We start from the raw sequence: 24,900 nt of genomic DNA, 5'->3' as shown, positions 1-24,900 counted from the left end.
TTGCTCTTCAAAGCCTGTGATTAATTCAGGTTCACAGCTTTCCTGAGGAAGAAATTCACTTCCTGAGGGATGTCTTTCTCAGGCAGGCCTGCTAAGTTATTCAAATCTCATAGACTTTCTCTTTATAAAGAAATGGTGGATTTCTGCAACATCCAATTTTGTTTCATACCACAGTGTATTTTCATTCACTTATATATACTACCTATTACCAATAGACTATAACTTTTAAAATTCTCCAGTTTTTGAGCACATCTCAGAAGATATTAATATCTAGAGGCTCTCTTAAGGAAAAAGCCCTGGGTATTCAAACCAGTCTGCCTTTTCTCCTCTGCTTCAATTAGAAATATTTCCAGGTCAAAGTCTTTTCATTTCAGTTTACAGAGCAGGTAGCATGGAACAATGGTAATCCTTTTGGGGGGCGGGGGGTGGGTAGTGGGTTACTTATAAAAACAAAATTACAGTCAGTATTATAAAACATTGGTAGAATTCATTTACTGACTTTGGTGCTTAAGAAGGTTCCATAGCAGATCCTTTTTCTAGTTATTTGCAGAATTAACATTTCTTCCATCATTATCCCCTTAACAGGATAACACTTTAAATGTTTTTATTTATTTTGAGAGAGGAGAGAGAGCGCACATGCAATTGGGCAGAGAGAGAGAAAATTCCAAGCAGGCTCTGAGCTATCAGCGCAGAGCCCCATGAGGGGCTCCACGATCATCACAATCAGATCATGACCTGACACCCAGGAACCCCAGGATAGGGTAACACTTTAAAGTCCCTCAGATCCAATGCTAAGACCCCGGAAGTGAACAGGCTAAGAAATTAAAAATTGCTCGACAGGAAACGAGTATCTCATTTTACCATTCCTATAAGTAATTGATTCAACAATCATCTGTCTTCTATTAACTATGACCCAAGTAGAAAGATTTTCTTTTTCTAGGCAGTCAACAATTATCCCTAACTTTTTTACTGAGATCGTCAGACATCACAGTCCAAGAGAAACATAATTATTCCTTTCCAGGACCAGTGATGATAAATCAAATTTATGCTCATTTAAGTTACATCTGCTTCTAGAGTCTAGAATCTTGATGCAGTAGAAAAAGATTGTATAATTAGAACACAATCTCCATAAATCAGTTTTAAAATCAGGGGCACTAAGTATTCAAATCCAATGTCAAAAGCCACAAATGGGAAAATTGGGAAATAATGAGTTGATTAACTTGACAAAGACAAGAAGAAGCAAGCTAGCATTTCTTGAAAGCTTAAATACAGCATTTTCCCTCATCATCCCTTTACTATGAATTGGCTGAAAAATTTACGGTTGCCCCATAAGAGCAGCTTAACTCCTAAGAAATCTTGCATTTTTTTTTTAATTAACCCCAAAAGTAGCTTAAAAAACCAGCAAAACCCTGCTTGAATCTCTCATACCCGATTTTCTAAATTAAGATCCATGTAGAATTCCACAAAGTAGCTGCCTGCCAAGGAGAAAATAAAGTTAGGTGTATGTGAGAAGGCAATTCCTTGATGGAGAAAATGAAAAACCTGGGAATATTTTCAGAGGGCCAGTAAATATGCATTCATTGATGCATATTATTCATTTAATGAATAAAGGCATTCATACTCACAACGGTTCTATTTATAACACACTGTCGCTATATTAAGATCCACCACTGAACTCTATCAAATTTAGAGTTGGAAGAGAATTTAGAAATGAGAAAAGTGAGACTAAACAAGTGACTTTCTCAAAGGCACGCAGAGGGGAAAATCCTGGTCTCCCAACTTCCAATTCACAGCATCCCCTCTACAATATAGCTGCTGTTATTTTTCAAGCAACTCCTCCCGAGTCAAAACGTCATTTCAAGGGGCAAGGAATTACTTAAGTGACAAGAGGGGTACTTTTCAGTGAATGCTGACGGTTGTGGAAGAGTCCCAACCATTCTTCCCGTTCCCCGACACCCCATCGCGCGCAGCACTACCGCTCCTGCAGTGACTGAAGTTTTTCTTCCAAGTACCACTTGTTGTACCCCTCAGGTGCTCTTCCCTCTCATCTCCCTCCTTTCTTCCCACAACGTACAAAACAAGAGCTCTTTCAAATCAATTTAATAACCTGGCAGCGATTCAAAATATGGAAAGATTCAAACTTGTTCCCTTAAGAGGTATGCTACCATGACTGTTTCACACAAGCATGAACAATGGCAACGATGAAACCGATTCCAAAGAGCAAGGATGATAAGAAGGCTTCTAGGCTCACACAGTGAAGAGCTTGGTTTCAGAAAGTCTCTTGAGGGGTAGCAGAGGAGACATGAAATTTAAGGGGCCCTCAGAGGACAGGGCGCGGTTGCTGGGTCATGAGCACCTTGAAGCGTTTCTTGATGGTGATTCGGTGTCGAGAGTATTTGTCATCTGGGGAGAACCGAGCAGGATGAGCCGAGCAGGTCTGTTGTCCCATAGGGTCAAGCTTCTGCTCGAGGAAGAAAGAGAACATAAGCTCAGTACAGGAGTGGTGGGAAAACTCAATCCTTGGATTCATAAGGGAGACAGAGGCTGGGATGGGGAGGAGGCTGCGCGAAAAAAAAAAAGATTAACAGGAAGACAAGAGACGCGACAGTTAGATCAACAAGTCATACACTCCTGCCTCCATCACTCCTGGTTTCTGGGCTTTCTACTTCCCCTCACCCACCTAGGCAATTCGGTGGCTGGTCTCAACCGCTCCCCCACCCATGTTTCTCGCCCTAACCGTTTCCAACCTGTTTTCTTTTCTCACCTTCAGCGTATAGACCCGGTCTCCCTGATCGTTGAGGTAATACTGGAGAAACATGACCACACCGAAGCCAGAAGTTCCAATTCCGTCTGCACCTCTTCCTAACCGCCGCCAGTCTCACGTGTTTGTCAATTTCCTTCCCCTGGAGCCGGAAGAGTCTCTCTCTTTCTCTTTCTCTCTCAAGGCATGCCGGGAAATGTAGTCCATTTAGGTCTTTCTCCAGCTGGCCAGAAGGGGGCGAACTATTGCAGGATCTGGCCCGGTTGCAACCCAGTTGCAACCTTGCAGGAGTTGGCTTCCAGTTGCAACTTTGCAGGAGTTCTGAGATAGGTGGAGTGTGCCCACTGTGTGCAAGACACTGCTAGGAATTAGAGGGGGGTAGGAATGGATATGGCTTGAACACTGATTAATAGAATCCTGTCTTTATATCGAGATGTACACCCATTTCACAGGCAGTGGGTTTCTAGTGCCTGGAGAAACAAAGGCTCCAGGATTCAGAGCCCCTTTACCTTATGGTAGAAGAAGAAAGTTTTCTTCTCTCCCCTCTTTTACATCCGGTTCCTCCGCCCTATTTCAAAGTATTGGCGGTAAAGAGTGCATGACGGGTATTCGATATTATGTACAGCGAAGAGAGCGTGAAGTTATTTTATGAAACTGGTGAAGTAGATTTTAGTGGTCAAACCAAGATTTAAACTCAGGTGTCTACCACAAATTCAATGCTCTTTCTAATAGTGGTGAGTAGCTAATAATAGCATAATAAGATGCACCTTATAGGGTTATTTCGAATTTTTAAAAGAACATAGAAATTGTATTCATAGGAACCTGGTTTTTAAAAAATGATAGTGGAACCCAGATATCATTACAAAGATGATCATTGCAGTATTATTTATAATGGCAAAGACATTGGAACATAGGTTAATTTTATAATCGAGAAAAACCTGAAGGCTTTCTTCTTTTTTTTAAGAATATAGTTTGTATTTAATTGTAGTTGCATAAAATGCAAAATTTCACAAGAAGCATACTATTGGTTTCCTCTGAGATAAAGAACTTGCTTCTAAAAACAAAAGAAAGAAAGAAAGAGAAAGAAAGAGAAGAAACAGAGAAAGAGAGAGAAAGAACTCAGTTCCAGAGGAAAGGGGAGAGAAGGAGACTTGCTGTATATTACATTTGGCATAATTTGACTTTTGAAACATGCAGATGTATTACCCATTTCAAAAATTAAAATTAACAAAAATTTAAACAAAATAACAAAAAGAAGGACTTTTTGCTTTTGGAATTTTAGGCTGAATGGCAGTTTCTGATAGGGTGGTGCTTTTCAGCCAAGGGTAAGGCTGAACCTTCTGTGCTGCAGACCTGATGGTACTGGACTGTTAGGGAACTGCAGGACAGCTTTTTAAGGAAATGATATGCATATAGCCGATCAAACCCGGATTTTCTGAGACACCCTGATTTCAAACATTCTGTTTCTTTGATCCTTAAGTACACCGACTATAATGCTCTGAATTTGGTTTAAAAAATATAGCCAACATTGAATTAAGTCAAGCGTATGCCACAACCTGCTATTAATAGGAAGTCAGTTACAGAACTGGATGGGATTGAAGGGCACAAAACTATATATATTGGTGAAGAAATGTACAGGTAACCGAGATGTAAAACTTGTAGTATTGGGAATCAGAATTTACAAATTGCCCTAAAAAGATACTCAAAAATTGTGTTGTGGTACTTTGGTTTGGAGGGAATTCCTGGTTACCGCCTACTTACTAGAGCCCGTTGGAATCTCTCTGTACCTCTACTCCAGCTCCTCTCCCCTCCCCCACTGCAGAATGCCTCGAGTCCTAGATTCTAGTTCTGTTTTGATCTGATCTTTGTCTTCCCTTCCTTGGATCCCTGTGTATCTGCTGGGGCCAGGTTGCTCTCTGGGTCCTGGACCTGACTGGCCATTCTGGAGGCTTCCACAGAGCCACAGTTGGAGCCCAAACCTGAGAGGATGGCTTCAGATGGAGGTAAGTCTGAAAGTGGTGGGGAAGGTCCTGGCTACCTGCCCACATCCTTGGGGATTCAAATTTGACGTTTTACCTGGGGACCAGCTTTTGGGGTTCACCTAGAGGGATGTGAGAGCACTAGACCCCAGCAAAGTCATCCGTCTTGGGGAGGCTGGGGAAGGAGATTGTGCTGTTAACACCAGGCTTAGGGGATGAAGAGAGCTTCCTGGGAGGTAAATAAATCAGAGCCCCTCAGCGGAAAGTTAGCAACTCATTTCTCTGGAACAGGGACCGCCTTCAACATGTGTTTGTGTGGCCAGGTTATGTGTGGTGCGAATAGCTCAGAGAGGGCTCAAGGGGAAGGTCCAAATTCCTGTGTCTTCTTCATGCGATTGGAGCCTGCTCTAGAATTTTGCCCTGAGAGAACCAGGCTGGAGCCACTCCCCATCTTATTGAGTGAGGTGAATGGAGGGAGACCTTAGCTGGAAAACTGTTCCGCTGGGTTATCTGTTGCCTCGTCTGTAAAGAAATGTTCTCCCCAAAGCCAGACTGGAAGGTACTATATAAGTGCCTCTGCTCAGAGGCTTATGACTCCTTTTTGCCCGAGAGGTGGCCTCTCTTCCAGTTCAGGGAAGCAGTTTTCCTTGATTTCCCAGGGCCAGGGGAGGTGGGTAACTCCAACCAGAATGAGAGCTGGGGCTTCCCTGAGTTGCTCTCAGTTTTTCTATGTTTTGTGGAACTCAGGCCTTCAGACACATTTCACTGTCCACACTTGATGGAAGACTCCTGGCCTTCTGCTGTGTAGTTGAGATGAGGGGTTTGCTCATATTCCATGTCTCCTTCATGGTCAGGAAGCGGAAGCTGAGTGCCGTTAATTTGCCACTGGAAACTATTTATTAGAGGGGGAGGAGAGTCGTGTGAAATCAGGAAAATGATCTTCTATTATTATAACGAAAAATCCTAAGAAACACATGTCCTGATTAATTAAGTACATATTGTATGTATTTTCCTTGGTCCCTTTGACTAGACTCCACATAGCTTCTCATCAGCAGGTACTGTGTTTCCGACTTCACCGTCTGTGCCTTGTCCCTAGTGGACCCTAAATGTCTGCTATTAGGAGTTCCAAGCAGGACCGCGGATAGTCTACATCACCAAATTTTAGCATGTGCAGCAGCTACTCTGGGAACCTCTCTTCTTGCACAGCCCTCCCCTCACCCATTTCCTGGCCCTTATCTCTAGTCATTCCTAGCTGTTACATAACAAGATTTCTGGAAACGAGACATCTAATCCACACACCCTCTCCTGGAAACAGTGCTTCTGTGAGCGGTGGCAGGGACCACAGAGTAGCTGGGAGCAGGGCTCAGGTGGTTTGAATGTGTTTGGAGTGGGTGAGAATAAGAGATGTATGCTGGGTGGCACATGTTATGGAATATGAGTTATGGGCCCAAGGGTCATTGCACCTCTTATGGTGCGAGAATTCTCAAATCAAAATCACTTGGGGGACATTTGCAGACTATGCGAGTTCCCCATCATAGCCCCTCTCTCACCTGTTGAGAATCAGACCTCTGATGGTTCAGGGACTAAATGAAGCTCTGATAACCTACTTCTGACCTCCCTTTCTCCTACTCCATTCCCTCTTTTTCTTTGTCTCAACAGCATCTCCATTGCCAGGACCGGATATAACCTTGACACCTGGTGCCACCCTGTCTCCTTTCACTGCACTTCCCTTTCCCCCACCTGCTTCTGGCCCATCAGACCAGCCACCCTGGGAGCTGCCTCCACAGCCTCCCATGCCTTCAGCATTCTCTCCAGACAACCCTCTGCTGCTCTCTGCTCTCCCCAGCCCGTTGTTGGTGACAGGGGACGGGGGCCCTGGCCCCACTGGGGCTGGAGTCATTGTCAAAGTCAAGACAGAAGTGGGGCCGGCTGAGTCCTCTCAGACTCAGAACTTTATCCTTACTCAGCCAGCCCTCAACTGGATTGCCTCAGGCAGTCCCTGCGGGGCCCCTGAGGGTCCTCCCCCGCGATTCATGACAGCCACTAACATGAAGACTCTTCTGCCCACTAAGGCCGTTGGGGTCAGCCAGGAGGGTCTCCCGGGCCTTCCTGCTCGGGCTCCACCACCAGCTGCCCAACTGGCCCCCATTGTGTCCCCGGAAAAGGCTTGGCCAGGGCCACATGGGGCAACTGGAGAAGGAGGTCGTTTGTCCACCCAATCCAAGCCTTCACTGGGTGACCTCTCCTGTACCTCCAAGGGTGTGTATGAGAACTTCCGACGTTGGCAGCGCTACAAAGTCTTGGCTCGGAGGCATTTATCTCAAAGTCCTGATGCAGAAGCCCTTTCCTGCTTTCTTATGTAAGTGGGGAGATCTGACATGGATTATCCTAGCGCTTTTCAACAGGGAGGACTTTGGGGTGGGCGAGAGGTTAGGCTATTCGGGAATGCTTGAGGGCAGGTCATGAGGGTGCTAGAGATGCTGTGAGAATGAAAAAGCATAAGGAGGATGATGATACACCTCTTTATGCGCTTTCCAGAGTATAACAAGCTTTCAGGTGTCTTCTCTGAAGTGATCCTCACAACCTGTGGGTTGAGGCAGGCATTTTTATGTGGTCCTCATTTATAGATGAGAAGACTGGAGCTCAGAGGTTCCCTGTCATAGAGCGAGGAGCCATGGGTGGAGCTGAGGTCTCTGACACTAAGTACAGGGGCCTCCATTCTGTTTTATTACCACCCGACATCGAGTTGGGCCGTCCAAACCAGCAGGATGAGTGCTGGGCCCTGAGCCTTCCTGGAGGAGTGGAGCATGATGTGGGGCCTGGCAAAGGACCTTGTGTGTGCCACCCCCACCCCCACTAGTCCCTATTTTAGCCACAGTTCAAGTTGAACTAGGGAGTTGGTAGAGCTTGCCTAGTGACCAGTGGCCTAGGCTCCACCGCTTGCTAGATTGGTGATCCTGGGCCCAACGTTTGCTATCTTTGCCCTCAGTTTTCTCACCTAGAAAGGGGATGATTATACCTACTTCAAAAGGTTGCTGAGAAGATGAATTCATATCTGTGAAGTACCTAGCAGTGTGCCGGGCACAGAGAATGCTTCATTAAGTGGTAGCTGCTGTTGTCATTACTATTGTTATAAAAAAAAAAAGGCAGTCTAGTAGAGGAAAAGAATTCACAAAAGGCCAGAATGTTTACGTGAGGGGACGCTTAGCCAAGGACCCCAGGTGTCATAGGCTGTCTGTTGTGTTTATCAAGCAGAGTCATTAGCCAGCCATCTGGGGAATTTTCTCTTCTTCCCACCCAGACCCACAGCTGCTCCTAACTGTACTGCACTCTAAACATCTTGTGTAAACCACTATGTAACACATACCACATTTTACTGGACTTAAAATACAGGTACATTGTTCTCGCCATCATTGAACACCTAAAGGAATCTCCCTTTCCACCCTGACTCTGGAGTGAATAAATCAAGAGCCTTCCCCCAAGTCCTTGGTGTAGATCAGCTTACCAGCTCCCTGCTTTCTCCAGACGGCTCTGAGTTCTCTTGGAGCCTGGCAGGCTGGATTTCTAACTCCTGGCCTCTTCCTGCTCTCCATGCTCAGGGGCTCTGGGCAGGGTCTCCTCCACAATGCAGTTCAGACCCTCTGCAACAGTCACCCAGGAATCTAGTCCCTAGATCCTGGGGCGCTGGAATCCATAATTATAACAAGCTTCACCAGGTGATTCTAGGCGCAGTGCTTGAGCACTCTGGCAAGTCAGAAAGGCAAAAATGAATCATAAAGAGCTTAAAGAGTATTGATATTTGACTGACTGTGAAGGGTGTCCTGGAGGCAAAAAGCACTTAAAAACCAACAAATAAAAACACCACACAACCTTTAATTAGAGATTCATTTGGGTTAGGTAGTGCCTTTCTCCAAAAGCAAGAGCCTTCAGGCAGGGGTAAGCCTGCCTACTTTATAACAAATCCATTAATTTAATAACATGAGTGCTTTCTTCCTAATGTTTAGTTGAGGACAGCACTGTGGGAATTAAAGGTGGCTGATTTCAAAAGGTGGGGAGCAGAGCCAATCATCTGATTTTGCATGCGATTTGAACATTTCAGTGGGAAGTCCAGTGTGGTAGAGGATGGATGGAAAGTTGGGGGTCTGGAAGTCTAACTGGAAGTTGGGATGTGACAAGGATTGGGGGGCAAGTTACATCTGCTGAGGGGACAAGGGGGTATGTGTTGAGGTGTCTGTCAGAACAGGTGGATGAGTGGGGCATGCACTGTAGACCATGACTGACCCAGTGGGGGTTTTAGCCCTGTGCTTCGCTCTCTGGCTCGGCTGAAGCCCACGATGACCCTGGAGGAGGGACTGCCAAGGGCTGTGCAGGAGTGGGAGCATACCAGCAACTTTGACCGGATGATCTTCTATGAGATGGCAGAAAAGTGAGTCTGACCACCCCTCATTCTCCTGAGGGGCACTGTTTTCAGCTGAGGGATGGGGTCAGGTCTGAACATCGTGAGTCTGGGTGGGGGGGAATTATTACTCAAAGGGGTGCTAGGAGGAGTGTGGACTAGAATGGGGTCTCCTGGATTCTCACTGCTTCCACCACCTTGACTCTTGGGTTTTCCTGTCCCTTGGAAGCTCTCCCTCCTCCAGATTCTGAATTATATAGGTCCTTGATACTGAAGTTCTTAGAATGGGGTTGGAACCCAATGGGTGTAAAAATTCCTTGCTAAAGGGACCTAGCAATGGGGAGGTAAGCCCTACTAGGCGGGTTCTTTCCTATCTCACTGACCAGGTAGCAGCAAGTGGCTATTGATGCAGACTTTGAGACCATGCCTCCTCTGGAAAGAGTATATATCTGTGAAGGACTTATCACAGAAATCATTTACCCTGTTATCCCAGGGAGGGCCTGGTGCTTGCATAGGTTGGTCAGAGGAGGGTCCTGGGTGCCCAGAGTTGTCTCCTGGCTCATATTCCCCATTTTTCCATGATAATCTCCTTGGTTAAAGAAGTAACTCTTAAGGAAGATGAACTCTTTCCTCCAAAGCTTAGCTTCCATTTCCAACCCCCAAATTTTCTGGACCTGTATCTCCCAGAATTACTCTTGTAGGGTCCCACTGCAAGGCTGAGGACTCGGATCTCAGTACTGCCTCCTGGTAGGAACTGCCTTAAATTGCAACCCCAGGCCCTATGGGCTGGCTGGTGGGGTCCTGCTAGGCTTTGGCAGAGGCCTGACTGGCTTCAACAAGCCTGAATTAATTGCTGCTGTATACCCTCCATGATGCTGGGTGAGATAGGGTATGAAATAGAAGTGAAAGCCATGGTTCTGTTCTGGAGAAGCTTTACAAGTTCTAGACCATTCATTTTCTTTTTATTTATTTATGTATGTATTTATTTTTTACTTAATTTTTTTTAACATTTATTTATTTTTGAGACAGAGAGAGAGCATGAACAGGGGAGGGGCAGAGAGAGAGGGAGACACAGAATCCGAAACAGGCTCCAGGGTCCGCACAGGGCCCTGTCAGCACAGAGCCCGACTTGGGGCTCGAACTCACGGACCATGAGATCATGACCTGAGCTGAAGTCGGACGCTTAACCGACCGAGCCACCTAGGCGCCCCTAGACCATTCATTTTCTTAACAAGCTTCCTAAGTGATGATTGCACATAAGGGACTTTGTGGAGACCTTGTGATGTTTCTCCAGAATTGTTATCTGGCCATCTGTGAGCAACCCCCTCCCAGTGTCTGACCTTCTGAGAACTTTCCAGGCCTTCCTCACCCTCTGCAGGTTCATGGAGTTTGAGGCTGAGGAGGAGATGCAGATTCAGAACACGCAGCTGATGAACGGGTCCCAGGGCCTGCCTCCGGCAGCCTCTCTGAAACTTGATCCTCCAGGGCTCTTGGCCCCTGAGGCTAGCCAGCAGCCAGGTAAGGCTACCCAATTCCAAATAGGAGCCTTGGGCCAAAGGCTCAAAGGGAGGCGTACACAGAGCCAGTCATGGACTAGGGAAGGCATTGCCCTTGCTTCTGTCACTTTCCCTCCAGGGAGTGCCATTGATGTTCCAAACAGGACATACATAGGAGGCTGGGTTCTCCGTTTCCCTTTGTCCCAAACTTTGATCTTGGCCAAGGAGACCAACTAGTCTCTAATTGAGACTGTCCATAAATGAGGCACATAATACTTCATCTGCCTAAGAAATGGGGGCTGGATGAGAGGACTTCTTGGAATTTCAGAGGTTTCCAGATGCCTCATACAGTGATCCTCTTAGACCTTCTAGCTCCACAGTCTTCTCCCTTGGGCTGGTACCGTTCCAGGCCTCATCTAGCCTGTAACCATTTCAGTGTACCCAGGTTGCTGCCCTTTACAAACACAAGGTCGGGAGGCAGAAGCCACAGTCTCTGTGCCACCTTGTGTTCCTCCTTTCCGTCTCTTCCCTTAGCATACATTCCCAAAAAGGTGGCTTCCAAGGCCCGGGCCCCCCGTCGGCGGCAGCGCAAAACCCAGAGGCCTCCGCTTCCTGAGGTACCCAAGGAAATCCCACCAGAAGCTGTGAAAGAGTATACTGACATCATGGAAGGGCTCGTGGGGAGTCACTTGGCCAGCGGGGGGTCAGATGGAAAACAAGAAGAGGAAGAAGAGCAGCAGCAGGAGGAGGAAGGGATGTATCCAGATCCAGGCCTCCTGGGCTACATCGAGGAGCTTTGTTCTCAGGAGGTCTTTGTCTCCAAGGTGGGTCGGACCTGGGTGTCTGGTTTCTAACAGATCCTGGGGTGGAAACACCAGGGCACCAAAGACCTAGGGTTTTGCCCGAGGCAGTTAGGAGCTAGGCTGTCTTCCTACTGTCTTCCTAGGTTGTGAATGTGCATAGCTGGTGGTGGTCTTGGTTAATAACAACCCCAGGGGAGGAGGGGTGGAGACATGGCTTTTTCTCCAGAGCTTCTTGGTTCACAGGTTACTTTCTGTCAAGGACTCAGATCACTTTTCCTTCTGTTCTCCAGGTGGAGGCCGTCATTCATCCTCAATTTCTGGCAGATCTGCTGTCCCCAGAGCAGCAGAGGGATCCATTGGCCTTAATTGAGGAACTAGAGCAAGAAGAGGGGCTCAGTCTTGCCCAGGTAAACCTGGGAGGTAGGGAATAACAGAATAAAAAGCTTGTATAATTTTATCGAACTCTACACGGTCTTGGATGGTATGGCTTCTGGAGACAGCTTCAGGATTGAGGTTTGGGTGCAGAACAAGTAGGCAAGGGATTGTGGAAACATAGGAGAAGGGGAGCGAGCATAAAGGGTCAAAGCATGGAAGGAAGGCCCGAGAAAGGAGAAAAGAGCGACGGTATCTGTTTTTGATACTGTGACTTATGCCACCTGTTTCCATTCCCTGCCCTAAGTACCATCTCTTCACCACCCCCTCAGCTACTCCTTCTCACAACCATTTACAGAACAATGCTTGTCCATTCTGCTTCCAGCTGGTCCAGAAGCGACTCCTGGCCTTGGAAGAGGAGGCTGCAGAGGCATCTCCAGGTTGTAGCGGAGCTCAATCGGACTCCAGTCCTTCCGTTTCTGATGAGGACGAAGATGGAGGTGGGCGGCTTCGGCCCTCAGCTGGGCCTCGGGTGGCGGGGGACAGCACCGTTTGCCTTGGAAAGGCTGTTTTCCCAGGAAAACGGGCTCCGGATGGCCGGAGGGGGATGCGCAGAGACGGGAATGCTCTACCATCTCCCAGCAGCTGGGACCTGCAGCCAGAACTTACAGCTGCGCAGGGATTTCGAGGGTCCCTAAATATGGAGAGGAGAGGGTCTGGGAAGGTGACAGATCAAATATGCCCACATCAGGATGGCCACCTGGGAGGTGCTAGGTCTCCTGGGCACTCCCTGGTATCGGACAGCACTTCAGAGACTCCGCCCCTTTGTTGGCAGGAAGGCCCCCTGCTGGAGATGGTTCCCAGTTTGGATGTCGGATTTGCAGGGCTGGCCCTTCTGCAAGGACAGGGGTTAGAAAAGCGGGTTGTGGGGTTGCAGACGGGACAGCAGCTAGAGGGGCTCGGAGCGCTTCCTCAAGGGGAGGAGCTGTTAGCAGAGTCCCAGGAAATGACAGAGTGGGGAGACAACAAAGGTCCTCCTGTAGTTCAGAGTTATGATCAGAGCCCTTCCCCTAAAGAAACTGGGGACGGGGATGGGGACAGAGCCTCTCTCAGTCCAGGACTTTGGCTGAGCAGTGAGCTGGATGCTGTGGGCTTGGAGCTGCCCTTAGAGATTGAGGAGGTTATAGAGAACTTCCATGTGAACTCCACTTCCAGGGAATGTGTCACTGAGCATCAGGGTGACTGCCAGGCACTGGGCTCCAGAGGCAACATTTCTCTGGGTCCTGGAGAAACCACAGCACCTGGGGAAGGGGGGAGCACTGCAGTTCCCCATGGAGGCACAGACGGCACAGCAGCTGTGCACAAGAGAAACTATAGCAGCCTGCCCAGACCTCTGAGGGCCAAGAGCCCATCCTTGGGGTCTAAAGGAAATAGAGAACAGAGCCCTGAGGCTACAGGGGATCCCAGTGAGTTGTGGGCTAAAGGCTGCCCCCCAATGCTGGAGAGTAGTATCAGCACCCCCACACTGGGGGCTCCCAAAGAAACCCTTCAGCCTGCATGTCAAGGCAATATCTTTATGCTGGGGACCCAGGGGATCTCCTCCTTCCCTGAGGTCAGCCTAGAGGCGGGGAGCAGTGGCAATTCCCTCTCTCCTCTGTTGGAAACCATAGAACAGGTCGACATACTAGATATTGGAGATGCCTGTGGCCTCCATCTAGGGGTCATTCAGGATACCTGCCTGCCAAATGTTAATTCTTATGACCTCCAAGGAGAGCACAGGGAGGATACTGACGTATCCAAGCCCCAAGACCTTGCTCCCTTACCAGGGAATCAAGACTCTTATGCACATGGGACTCCCAAATCAATGTCTCCTCACCAGGGCCTTGAAAGCATGTTCTCTAGATGGGTAGCCAGGGATGCCTTAGTTCTGAGAGATGCTTCTCCTGTCAGTGAAACATGCAGCTCAACAGATGGGGCCAAAGGAAAGGAGGAGGAAGAGCAGAAGGAGGAGAGGGAAGATGAGGAACTTGCCAGATTTGCCTACCTCTTGGCTTCTAAACTTAGCCTGTCTCCCAGGGGGCCTCCCTTCAGTCCTCACTCTGTCTCAGGCCCACTGCCCTCCACGGGAGGACAGGGGGTCCAGAGAGCATCCAGCTCCCTCTCCGCTGAGGTGAGGGGCCTTGGCCAGCCTCCATATCCTGTGACCAAGTCTGGGAAGAGAACACTCAGTGGAAGTTCAGCTCCTGCTGACAAGAGGCCCTACAAGACAACTACTGATCTTGGTGTCTCTGGAGAGAAACCCCTGGCTCTGGAGGTGGTTCGGGCCTCACAGCCCCGTAAAAGGCGGCGTGATACTTTTATTACTGGCAGAAGGAAGAAAAGACGGCGCAGCCACTAGGGGACAGCAGGACCAAACGATCCCACCTGCTGATCCCTTGAAGGTGGGGGCCCCAGAGTAGATTTCACCCTGGCTGCGTACCAATAGACTGGTTCTCAACCCCATGTTATTTCGTTGTTCTGCAAAAGTAGTGAGTGTGGGAAGGGAGGCCACACTGGCTAGGTTGAAGGTGGTCCCCTTGGTGGGAGGTGAAGTACCTTTGAAAGGAGTTGTATGGGGAAAAAGAATAAAGATTTTCCGGTTGTTGGAAAATGCTTGCAGTGTGTCCTTGTGTATTTGCGTGTTCCCTGCTAGATGGGGTGTGGTGCTGAAAAGAAGAAAGGAGGTGGAGGTGGCTCCAGATTCACCGGATCTAGATACCACTCCCGCCTCCAGCCTTATCTAGGCTCCCTGACAAGCTCCAGGAGTGAGAAGTCCCAGTGATCACTTTATCCCCCTACTCATGAAAAGCCTAGACTTGAAGCTGGCAGTTCTTCCCAGGACAGGCCATCATTATCCATCTCCCTTTAAAAATCTGTAAGATGGAAAGATTTTTTTTTTTTTTTTAAGCCTGTCAGGTCTCTGGGTTAGATATCTAATTTTCTGAATCTAATTAATTTTCCACACCATCTTTTTAAGGGGCGTGGGGGTTGCTTATTGTTCCCTCGCCTCAAAAAGGGGCTGGAAGGAAGAGACTTAACTGTTTATCCTCTGGCATAAAACACCCTCCTAAGGCTAGTCTCAGCTGCAGGGTGGAGGCTTGGCTGCTACTGACACAGCTCTCTGCTCCCACCACGGGAGGGGGCATCATTCTCAGTAGGATTATTAAATGTAAAATGGTAGTCAGCTATTTTTTAATTTCTAATGAGGACAGAACAAGAGGGAATAGGCTGAAAAGAGGTTCATGAGGAAGCCTGTTAAAATGTGCATATGTAAGGTTTGACAGCAGGAGAGGAGGATGTGAGATTTGCAGGATTTCTGTGCAGGAAAAAGCTCTGTCCAGTCCAACTGGAAGTGAGGATTCATTCAGCAGTGGCCAAGAGGACTGACCCTGGGAACCTTTGGGATCTTCCAACGGGCAGCCTACAACCATTAATCCCTTTCGTTCCCAGCTGATATCACCAATGTAACGGCCTTACTTTTTTTTTTTAAATAGATATAGATATATATTTATATTTATATATAAAATAGTTTCTTACAAAAAAAAAAACCAAACAAACAAAAAAAATGAAAATCAAATTAAAAAAAACAACAATAACAAAAAAATCAAGCAGGAGCAAATGGGCTTGAGGCACAGGGTAGGCCGGAGGCAAGCTGGGGAGGTCGAGGCGCTCAGTCGCCCTTCTGCTTGGGAGCTTGCACAGTCCCGTTGGCCAGAGCAGTGGGGGTGCCTGGGGATGAGGCATGTGGTTTCTGGGAGGGGCGCAGGTAGGTGCTGAAGAGCTTCCCGTGGAGCGGATCGTGGAGGGAGAAGTCCTGGAACTGACCTGAACGGGTAAGAAAGAGTGAGAAGGGCAAAGGTGGAAAGGTAAAACCATCCAGGAAGGAGAGGAAGAGGGAGGCCAGCTCGTTTTGGGAATTGGTATGTCTTGTCCCTCTCCTTTCTGCTTCACTTCTCAAGTCCCAGCTTATGTCTTCTCTGCCTTCCCAGCCTCACCTCTTGTACGAGGATCCCCAGCACCCTCTCCCAGCCTGTGCTGATGATGGCCCGAGCCGTCCTGGCAGAGGAGGCAGTGACTCACAGAGGGAGAGGCCCTGGTGGGGTCCCCCCTGGCACAGCTCAGCATGCAAAGTCGCAGCAGCAGGGCGGGGTGACCCTAGCAGCAGGTGCAGGATGGTGCTGAAGCCGTCTTGGTACAGCAGGCGGTCGGGTGCTTCTACTTGCTCCTCGGCAAAGAGCTGGGACAGAAAGGGACAGCAAGTCAAGCACTGTCCTCAGGCCATAGCCCCACACCGCCCTGCAGGTCTGCCTGACAGGCTCCCCCGTCTCCCCTGCCACCCTCACCCTGGCCCGTTCTGCAGAACTGTAAACTTCACAGCTGTTGCCCTTGCCCTGTTCCCAGCAAGGCTGCGACACAGAGGCACTGGGGCTCTGTAGGTGAGACAGGGAGGCACTGCGGTGCATAGCCAGCACCTACTATCTAGAAGGTACTGGGAGCAGCAGTGCATACAGGCCTTTGGGTGGGGTAGGCATGGCCACCACACGTCCCTCCACCTTCCTGATACCTCAAAGGCCAGGCGAGTCAGCTCCTCCAGGCTCCTACCCCCATCCAGAGCTGCCAGTGCCAAGGCCACATCTCTAAAGTCCACCAAACCCTTGGCATCCTAGATGGTGAAAGAGAAACCAGGGCAGTATGAGGACCAACCCTGTGTCCTCCCTCTTGCCCTGGGTTTTGGCTCCTCCCTCTTCTCAGCAGGAACAGGGATGATCTTCTGTCTGCTTCCCTCAAAACCCGAAGCCCTAAACTCACCAGGATTCCCAGCATTTCTCTTGGTCATGCTCAAGCCACCCCCAAGTCACCTGGTGACAAAACTCTCCTCTAGGGAATCTCCTACGAACGTGAGGGAATCCCTCAGGAATGCTGAAGTTACCACCAAGTTTCTGACATATGCTAAGCTGGAATAACTGGTTCTCTTCTGACTCAGCCAATGCTGGAGAACTGGTCTGACAGACTGACAGGGGGCCACCGGCATAAAAAACCCAAGGAGGATGCTGCCCCAGCGGAGCCATGCTATTCAGCTATGCTAGAGACTAAGCAGAGAAGCTCCTTTCAGGGAAAGTCTGCCCCAGTCTAAGCAATCAACACACCTGGGTCACTCTGTCCCTCTCTAGAGGGTGTTGAGAGCCACAGTTTGCACCAAAAAGAGCTCTTTGGGGCCAGTGGTGGCTGTTTGCAAACCTTAAGAATCTTTTGGGATTATTATAATTCAACAGGAAAACCTAGTTAAGTCCCAGGAAATATACAGAGTACCAAAATTCTTGAGATAGTTCAGGAATCCCCTAAGCAGCCACGGGCTATCTTTAAAAAGTATCGCTGAGATCTGAGGCTCCCACTCGTCTCTGTCTAACCTGTCCCATGTTGTCTCCTCCATAGGTCACCTTCCCATCCAACCTTCGTGACTCTTCCCTGAAACTCACACAGGTACCCCACAAGGTCATCTGGTCCTCCATCTTGGCCAATCCCTAAAGTGGCTTAAAAAACTTATGGACCTCACTGACCGATTAGTTCTCCACTGCTCCTTTCCACAATGATTAAAACATTGTTCCTCAATGCACTGGATACTCTATAAAAAACGAATCCCCCAGCAGACCTCAGGAGATGGCCATCCAACAGTGCAGATTCCAAACTGGCCACCCATGGGGCCAACTGGATAGTGTCCTGAAGTCCTGAGCACATCAGCCTGGAGGGCAGTGCCCAGGCTCTGGCCTCTGTGTCCCAGCTCCTTTACCTGCTGAAAGTAGCTAAAGGCTCCAGCCACCGTCTGGGGGTCAGAGAGCTGTAGCTGCCTGGCAAACTCCTCCTGGCTGATCATTCGACTCCGGCCTGGCTCTGCCCCAGCGTCCACATGGCCAGGGGACAGCCTACAACAGAATTGTTGAAGGCAGACAGCTTACTCAGCTTCTTCCTGGACACACGACCTTGGCCGCAGCTCTCCCACCACAGACATATTTGGTGTTTTTCTAAGATGTACTCTCACTCACAGTCCCTTGAGAGCCATTCCTCCTTTCCTCACTGGGGTTATTAAATATCTTTCCCTTACTTTTTACCAATTCTTTTACTCCATTATCTTAAAAAAAATTCTTCTACCTTCCCTCTTATTTATTATTATTTTTTAAAAGATTTTCCTTCCTTGGGCGCCTGGGTGGCCCTTTTGGTTGAGCATCTGATTCTTGATTTTGGCTCAGGTCATGATGTCATGGTTGTGGGAATGAGCCCCGAGTCAGGCTGAGTGTGGAGCCTGCTTGGGATTCTCTCTCTCTTTCTCTCTCTCTCTCACTCTCAAAATAAATAAATAAACTAAAACAAAACAAAACAAAACAAAACAAAACTTTCCTTCCTTCTTCCCATTTCTCCCTCTTCTTTTTTTTTCTATCTATAAGTGACACTGACCATACTCTTATGTTCAAGGTCACTTACCCAGCCTTCCGAAGCACCTTTCCCAGTTCCCAGAGCTGTGGCTCCAGTGCTACCTTCAGCCGGCCCACCACGATCACAGGCAAGCTCCCTACAAACTCACACTCAGTGGCTGGAATGCCCAGGGCCCTAGAGGATGAAGAGTGATGGAATGGAGGGGGAGCAAGGAAGAAGACTCTTCTGAGGGGTCACTACCGAGTCTGGGCTGCTGAACAGGGAGAGGAGACCAGGCCCCTTTAACCGCCCCCCCACCCCAAGTATCAACCGTTCAGAGTCCATCCCACTGCCCACTCCCCTATCTTTGCCTTGGAACCTCAGCCCTCCACCCCTCTTGTGGTTCCTATGCCCTGTGTATCTGCTCCAGGAAATATTTTGTGGTAACTCACTGTGCCATAACCCTCTGGACATTGTTGGCATAGAGGGTGGGGTTCCTGCTCTCCTCTGGGCTGGGGTGGTACACAGGGAGGAACTGAAACACACCACATACACACACACATCAGGACTTCAAAGCTATGGGTGACCACTCCCACTCTCATCCCCTTCGGCCGATGCCCATTCCCCTATCCCACCCATGGTGGTAGTAGGGGGGGTAGGGGATGTCATACCTCCACGTCCACGATGCTGCAGGGCTGAGAGGCTGTGAGCCAGAGGACTTTAAGTCTAAGAGAAGAGAGACCTCAGATGCTCACCAATCTCTAACTAGGGGTCTTCCCACCCTGAGGAGGGGAGTGGGAAAGTTCTGCCTATTCATATAAAAACAGACTCCTAACCACATAGTCAGATGGATGAATATGCAGTAGGGAGACAGAGGAAAGGGCCAGAAGGTGGTAGGGAAAGAGAGAGCGAGCGCCAGCAGGCATATGCCTGAGGAAGAGCTGCTGGAAGAGGTGTGAGTGACTGCACAAAAGGTGAGGCACACCTGCTGGTTTTCAGGAAGGGATGGCTGATGGAGAAGATCACTTAGAAACATAGGACAGGAAGTTAAAAGGAGCTGTAATCACAGCAGGAATGATTAGGTGGGATGGCTGAAAGCACTTCCAGGTTATACCTGGAGATCAGCACAAAACAGGGAAATGGGCACGCCCTTCTCTAGAGTTCTCTCAATCTGAGAATGAAGAAGGTCCATTGGCCTTGTCTGGAGATTGGAAGGCGGGCCAGGAATTCTCTGATGGGCCCTGCTCCCCACCCTCACCCCAGGAACCAACACCAAGACTTACACTCCAGGGCCCCTCCATGCCCAGCTGGTGGTGTCCTACAGGAGAAGCAGAGGTGAGGGGAGAAAGGCATTCCTTTTCTTCCCTGGGAGCTGGCCCATTCTCTTTGGGCAGAGGCCCCGCCCCAGCCCCACATGCACATCCCACCATGACACTCGGAAGTTTTCACTGATTCCCATTTAGGGTGGATTTGTGCACCCCACCCTCCATTCTTAGACTCAGACTCACCAGACTGTTGGGGTATCGGATGAGGACAGGTTGCACAGGAACCCCTGTGATGAAGGCTCCTGAATCCCATTTCCACCCCCCACCCCCCCAGGCAGAGGTTAGTTCATTCAGATAGCTAGAAGGCATGAAGTGCTGGGGTCTGGGACAGGTCTGAAATAACACCTGGCCTTGCTCCATTTCATTGATAAGTTTCTTTCTGACTCCTGGAGACTTTTCAGGGTTAGCTAGGAAGTCTCCCACCTCTCTTCCCTGCCATCCCACTCCACTTCTTGGGTTGGTCCAGACTCTCTAAATCTGGGGCTCCTTTTTTCCTACCACCCTATCACCCACTATCATTTATTCACCTGGTTTGAATTTAAGCAAAGCCTTCTTGTTGGAACAGGTGCCCTCAGGAAAGAATAGTACCTGGGGGAAAAAAACAAGGGATCAGAATGAGGAGGGGTAGCTTGAAGGGGCGAGAGGAGAGAGAAGTCTCTTTGGGAGTATATAAAAGGCCAGAAGCTCTTCAGACCCTTACCCACCTGGGGCCACTTGCCTCCTGAGGTAGCCCGCCTTCGGACCTCCTCCACTACTCTGCGCCGAGAAGCCGGGTCGTGCCGGGATACTAGGATGGCTTGGTTGAAGCGAAGAAGGGCTGGGATCCAGACAGGATACAAGGAATCATTTGGTTCCTTCCCAGGGGCATTTACACCTGTACCCTCCACTCCCTCAACAGTATGGAGATGCTTCTCAGTTGTCTCTTTGCCACAGGGACACTCCTTTTATTGCATATTGTCCTTAGGGAACTGATCAGAGATCCCTCCAACCCTCTAAGCACCAGCCCTCAGCATCTAAGAGGTTGGTTCACAAAAGGTGTCCATTTGAATCTCATTGGCCAGCATCAGTCCGTATCCCTTCTAACTTCTCCCTTCCCCCTGGAGGCCAGTTCTTTCCACAGCATCTCTGATTCTTGCCTTTTTTGCTCAGAGTGGTCATCTCTCCCCTTTACCCCTCTTATTAAACTCTCTCACCTCCAATGACAGGCACAGAAAGGTTCTCAGCACGGGACACAACCTTGGGCAGGTCACAGGGCAGCAGGACAATGGGGTCGAAGAAAGTAGAGTGGGGAGCGGCAACAAGGACGGGGGCTTGAAGGCGAGAGGCCCGCTGGCCCCGAACTCGAATTCGAAGGAAGCCCAGCAGGAAAAAGAGCAGGCGGCTGAGACCCAGCACCCCATTGTGGCACACGGTCCTGTGGGGCAAGGCTGGCCATGAGCAGCGGCAGTGATTCCGTCCCTTCCCTCACTCTCTCCCAGGCTTGGGCACCCAGAAAAGCAGCTGCCCTTCTTTTGTCCTCTATCCTCTGCCAAGGGCTGAAGTCTGCCTCCTCTGGGACACATCAGGGTGCCTCACTTAGAGCTGCGGTCCTGGGGACCAGGTGTGAGCCTGGCTGACTCATCTTGCCTACCTAAGATGGGTAGCAGAGCTTCAGAACCCTCCCTCCTTTTCTTCTCAAAGAGGGAGCAGAATGGGTAACAGGGAAGAGAAGTGAGAAGTAGGGTCTCCGGGGGCTGATGCTCCACTTACTTCCTCCATCCTGTAATTGGTTCCTGAAGCTGCTCCTCGGTGAGACCAACTACTTGCAGCCAGGCAAAGGGCCAGAGGAGAAAGAGGACGATAAAGGCTAGAAGCACTCGGATGGGGGCCAGCAGTGCCCCCAGGAGGCAGAACTGCAAAGGGTGGGAGAGAATGCCACTTCAGGACGGGGAGACTCGCTCCCCACTGCTTCCCTTCTCCCACAAGGATGGAATAGAGAGCTGTCACCGCCTGCAGATCAGGAGACAGGTGGTGTGGGAACAGAAGATGGACTGGAATCCAAGATGAGATGAAGCTACCAGTAAGGGCAAAAGGGTAACAGATAGGATTAAGGGCCTCATTAATAGGATCGGACCTAAATGTTTTATATCTTTCGGTTGGTCCCCACCCTACCTAAAAGTCATAAAATGCACCTGGCACTTGGTAAGGCTGTTAAGAGCATTTAATGATAACCCCTATGGAAGGGCCCAGCACAGTGCTTGATGTAGCGTAGGCTGGAGACAGTCCCTCCCCCCCACGTCGCATTCCATAAATAGCTACTCTGTCCAACAGAAGCCAGGTGCACAGTTCTTTCTACTTTGGCCCTGGGAGGTGTAGAGTTGGAACACACAGAGGTCCACTTTTTAGGCCCAGGCCAGACTAGTGCAACTCACCAGCACTCCCCCAGGGCTGGAGGATGGGGGAAACAAGAGCTTGGCCCTATTCCGCAGGGTAGGGGTTGCCAGGAGCCAGGGTGACTCCTTGGGCTGCCCTAGGGAGAGCGCAGGTAAACAAACCGAGCCCCAGGAGCCAGCCTTGGGGCGGTGAGGGCAGCAGAAACCTTGGACACTCCCTTCCCACACCCTTCCCCAGTTCCCCCTAGGCTGGTGCGGCCCTCCACTTCCTGTAGCCTGCCCCTTTCGAAGCCGCCCTACCCCCCACCAGGAGGTGCTGCAGTGCAGGGGTGGGGGGAGTGGGAAAGGGAGGGGGTGTTGGATGGCCAAAGGGGCGCAGGCTCTGGGTCTAGAAACCTCTTCCCTCTAATTCCGAGCCTCCGAGAAGCACTCAGTACGCCCCCACCCCCACCGCCGGCTTTCCGTAGCCGCCACCTCCATCCTAGTTCATCGGCCTCCGCAGGATGTAAACTGCATTCCCAGTATCTTCCGTCTCCCCTTCCCCCGGGTCCTCTGCAGTTCTCCGTCCTCGCCCTGTCCATTCTTCCACACCTTCGAGCTATCCATCGCCCCATCCCGTGCCCTCTCCAAGGACTCCTCGCCCATCCACTGCCGCCCCCACGTGTGCTCCCCCGAACTCCCGCCCCCCACGCTTCTCACCCACCTCTTTTCTGGATCCCCATCCCCATCTTTTCCTGGGCTTTAAACAACCTCCTTTTCCTACCTCCACGAGTCCTCCCGACGCCCACCGCTCACACTTTACCTTAACCCTCTGGAGGCGGGAGAGATGTAACTCATGCACGAAGGGGTTGGGGGGCGTCGGGGGTCCCGGTGTAGGGTCGAGGGGGGCCCAGTCCCCCGGACTTCCCTGGCTCATAGCGGCGGGAGAAAAGTGGGAACGAGGGCGCCCCGGCCCCGACCCCGGGCCCCGCTCTGCAGAGCAGCAGCTGCCGCTGCAGCGCTCCCACCGGGGCCCCGCCTGGTGCCGGGCGCCGAGGGGCGGGGAGCAGGCGGCGCGGCCCGGCCCGCGTTGTCAGGGAGCCGGCGGAGGGGCGGGGCTTCCAGCTCCCCGGCGCCCGGGCTCCTCGGCGCCCGCCGCAGCCCCTCCGGCCATTGTTCCGCGGCGGCCGGATGCTGGGGTATGCTGACCCCCGGCCTGGCCTCCGGGCGTTCCTCTCGGAACACGGGGCCACCGCCACCTCCTCGCAGGCCTCCGGCTCGGAGAGGGCTTGGGATCGCGAGATGGGCGCGGAGCTGACAGCGTCCTCCGACCCCGCCCGGGAGTCGAGGTCACCCTCCGAGCGCGGATCGGGGCCCTCGGGCGGCTAGGAATGGAGGAACTGTGTGCGGTGCGCCGAGGCCCGCAGCTCGGGGGCGGGTGGGGCCCCGCTCTCCCCGCGGGCTCGCTGGCGGACCACCTTCCCTGCCTGGTGGTGGCGACGCCATCGCGGGAGGACTTGAGGCGCCCGTGCCCTCTGGCGGCTGCGTTGTGCCTCACACCTCTCCGCACCCGCGTCCTGCCTGCGCTAAGCGGGGCCTCCTGTTCCGCGGGGTGGACCCCTTGTGTCCACCAGACGCCCTAGAGCTCTTAAAAGGCTGGCCCGTGTGCTTCCCGTGAGTCCGCAAGGCCCGGCTGGGGAGGGGCAGTAGGAACCGGGAAGGCTGGACGACCCCAGCAGCAGCTTTCTTTTTCCATCCTTGTCTCTTTTTCTCCGTTTGCCCCCCTTCTGCCTCTCTGCCCTTAACGCCCAAGCCCCAGATCATCCTAGAAAACTCAATGGTGAGATCAGAAAATGGGGTGGACTTTGAGATCCACAGCGAGTAACAAAATCAGAGTGGTAATACGATAAAAAGGGAAAGGGGACCTCCCTGCTTGTGGAAAGAAGCAGCCTTGGGTTCAGCTTGTTTTCTCCCTTCTGCATTCCTATCAGTCACCATTTCCTGAGGGCAATGGGGACAAGTGGCAGGTCATTGAACACCATTAATCTTTCATTGGAAGGCGGACCAGGCAAAAGCCAGAAGACTACTGTCTAGATCTCCTTCTCTCCCTCCTTGCCCCATAATTTACTCACTTAATTTCTACCTGTATTCTTCAGAGCGTCACCATTCTCAGGGAAACAAAGGGATATTCTAGTCAAGATTTATTTCTTAAACGTTCTTAAGATTGAATAGCTCACTTTTACCTATTAAAAAAATTTAAAAACCGTTTTCAGATTTATCGAGATGACACTGACATCAGTGTTTAAGGTGTACAATGTGATTGATGTGGGGAAACAAAGGCAAAGAAATGCAGATAAATTTCCTTCTAACCTGCACCCCATTGACAAATACTTGAGACAAGGAGAGTAAGACATTCTTCCAGGAACTCCCTACTGTCTTAAAATTAATGCTTTGTTAGAGCAGAAAACAACCTTAACTTGACAATAGCTAGGCTTCCAGGATGCTCTGAGCCTTCTTCAGCATGGTGAAAATCCCTTTGGAAAGTTCCCCTTACCTTTACCTCCCCCAACTCCCAAGTATATAATCAGTAACCCCTCACAATCCCAGTGCAGCTCTTCAGTCCACAGTCCTGTCCCCTGCTTTAATAAAGCCACCTTCGTGCATGAAGATGTCTAAAAATTTACTTTTTTTTTTTTTTTTTTTTTTTTTTTAGAGAGAGAGAGAGAGAGAGAGAGAGAGAAGGAGGGGGAGGGGCAGAGGGAGAAGGAGAGAGAAAATCTCAAGCAGGCTCCCTGGCCAGTGCAGAGTCAGAGCCTGACATGGGGCTTCATCCCTTTATGGTGAGACCATGACCTGAGCCAAAATCAAGAGTTGGATGCTTAACAGGCTAAGCCACCCAGGTGCCCATAAGAATTATTCTTGGCTGTTGGCTCTGCACCTCAACATTTCCACATCGCGATGATAAGATAC

The 24,900-nt window shown here is 50.3% G+C and overlaps 3 protein-coding genes across 5 annotated transcripts; 1 reads left to right on the top strand and 2 right to left on the bottom strand.

Moving 5' to 3' along the window:
- Positions 1-2,085: 2,085 nt before the first annotated feature.
- Positions 2,086-2,903, bottom strand: NOP10 (NOP10 ribonucleoprotein). Its single transcript, XM_049613266.1, has 2 exons — positions 2,765-2,903; positions 2,086-2,461 (listed from the first exon to the last, which is right to left on the bottom strand). The coding sequence occupies exons 1-2, from the start codon at positions 2,816-2,818 to the stop codon at positions 2,321-2,323; spliced, it is 195 nt and encodes a 64-aa protein (XP_049469223.1). The 5' UTR covers positions 2,819-2,903; the 3' UTR covers positions 2,086-2,320.
- Positions 2,904-3,392: 489 nt separating this feature from the next.
- On the top strand, positions 3,393-14,459 carry NUTM1 (NUT midline carcinoma family member 1). 2 transcript variants are annotated; one of them, XM_049613263.1, is made up of 8 exons: positions 3,393-3,495; positions 4,670-4,764; positions 6,400-7,099; positions 9,038-9,166; positions 10,515-10,654; positions 11,167-11,456; positions 11,726-11,842; positions 12,193-14,459. In XM_049613263.1, the coding sequence occupies exons 2-8, from the start codon at positions 4,749-4,751 to the stop codon at positions 14,203-14,205; spliced, it is 3,405 nt and encodes a 1,134-aa protein (XP_049469220.1). In that variant the 5' UTR covers positions 3,393-3,495; positions 4,670-4,748; the 3' UTR covers positions 14,206-14,459. The 2 variants fall into 2 exon arrangements, with proteins under 2 accessions (XP_049469220.1, XP_049469219.1); XM_049613262.1 differs by lacking the exon at positions 3,393-3,495 and having other exon boundaries at positions 4,628-4,764.
- Positions 14,460-14,541: 82 nt separating this feature from the next.
- LPCAT4 (lysophosphatidylcholine acyltransferase 4) lies at positions 14,542-23,152 on the bottom strand. Of its 2 annotated transcripts, none has more exons than XM_049613265.1 (14): positions 22,754-23,152; positions 21,329-21,471; positions 20,773-20,993; positions 20,284-20,396; positions 20,107-20,167; positions 19,763-19,806; positions 19,538-19,572; positions 18,926-18,980; positions 18,707-18,789; positions 18,324-18,449; positions 17,635-17,767; positions 16,411-16,509; positions 15,927-16,083; positions 14,542-15,671 (listed from the first exon to the last, which is right to left on the bottom strand). In XM_049613265.1, exons 1-14 carry the CDS (start codon positions 22,865-22,867, stop codon positions 15,517-15,519), a joined length of 1,539 nt encoding a protein of 512 aa, XP_049469222.1. In that variant the 5' UTR covers positions 22,868-23,152; the 3' UTR covers positions 14,542-15,516. The 2 variants fall into 2 exon arrangements, with proteins under 2 accessions (XP_049469222.1, XP_049469221.1); XM_049613264.1 differs by having other exon boundaries at positions 19,763-19,821; positions 22,754-23,146.
- Between the last annotated feature and the right edge of the window lie 1,748 nt (positions 23,153-24,900).

This window comes from Panthera uncia (assembly GCF_023721935.1).
Source record: "Panthera uncia isolate 11264 chromosome B3 unlocalized genomic scaffold, Puncia_PCG_1.0 HiC_scaffold_1, whole genome shotgun sequence".
NCBI classification, from domain to species: Eukaryota; Metazoa; Chordata; class Mammalia; order Carnivora; family Felidae; genus Panthera; species Panthera uncia.
The sequence above is the reverse complement of the archived record's forward strand: the minus strand, read 5'-3'. Positions and strand labels throughout refer to the sequence as shown.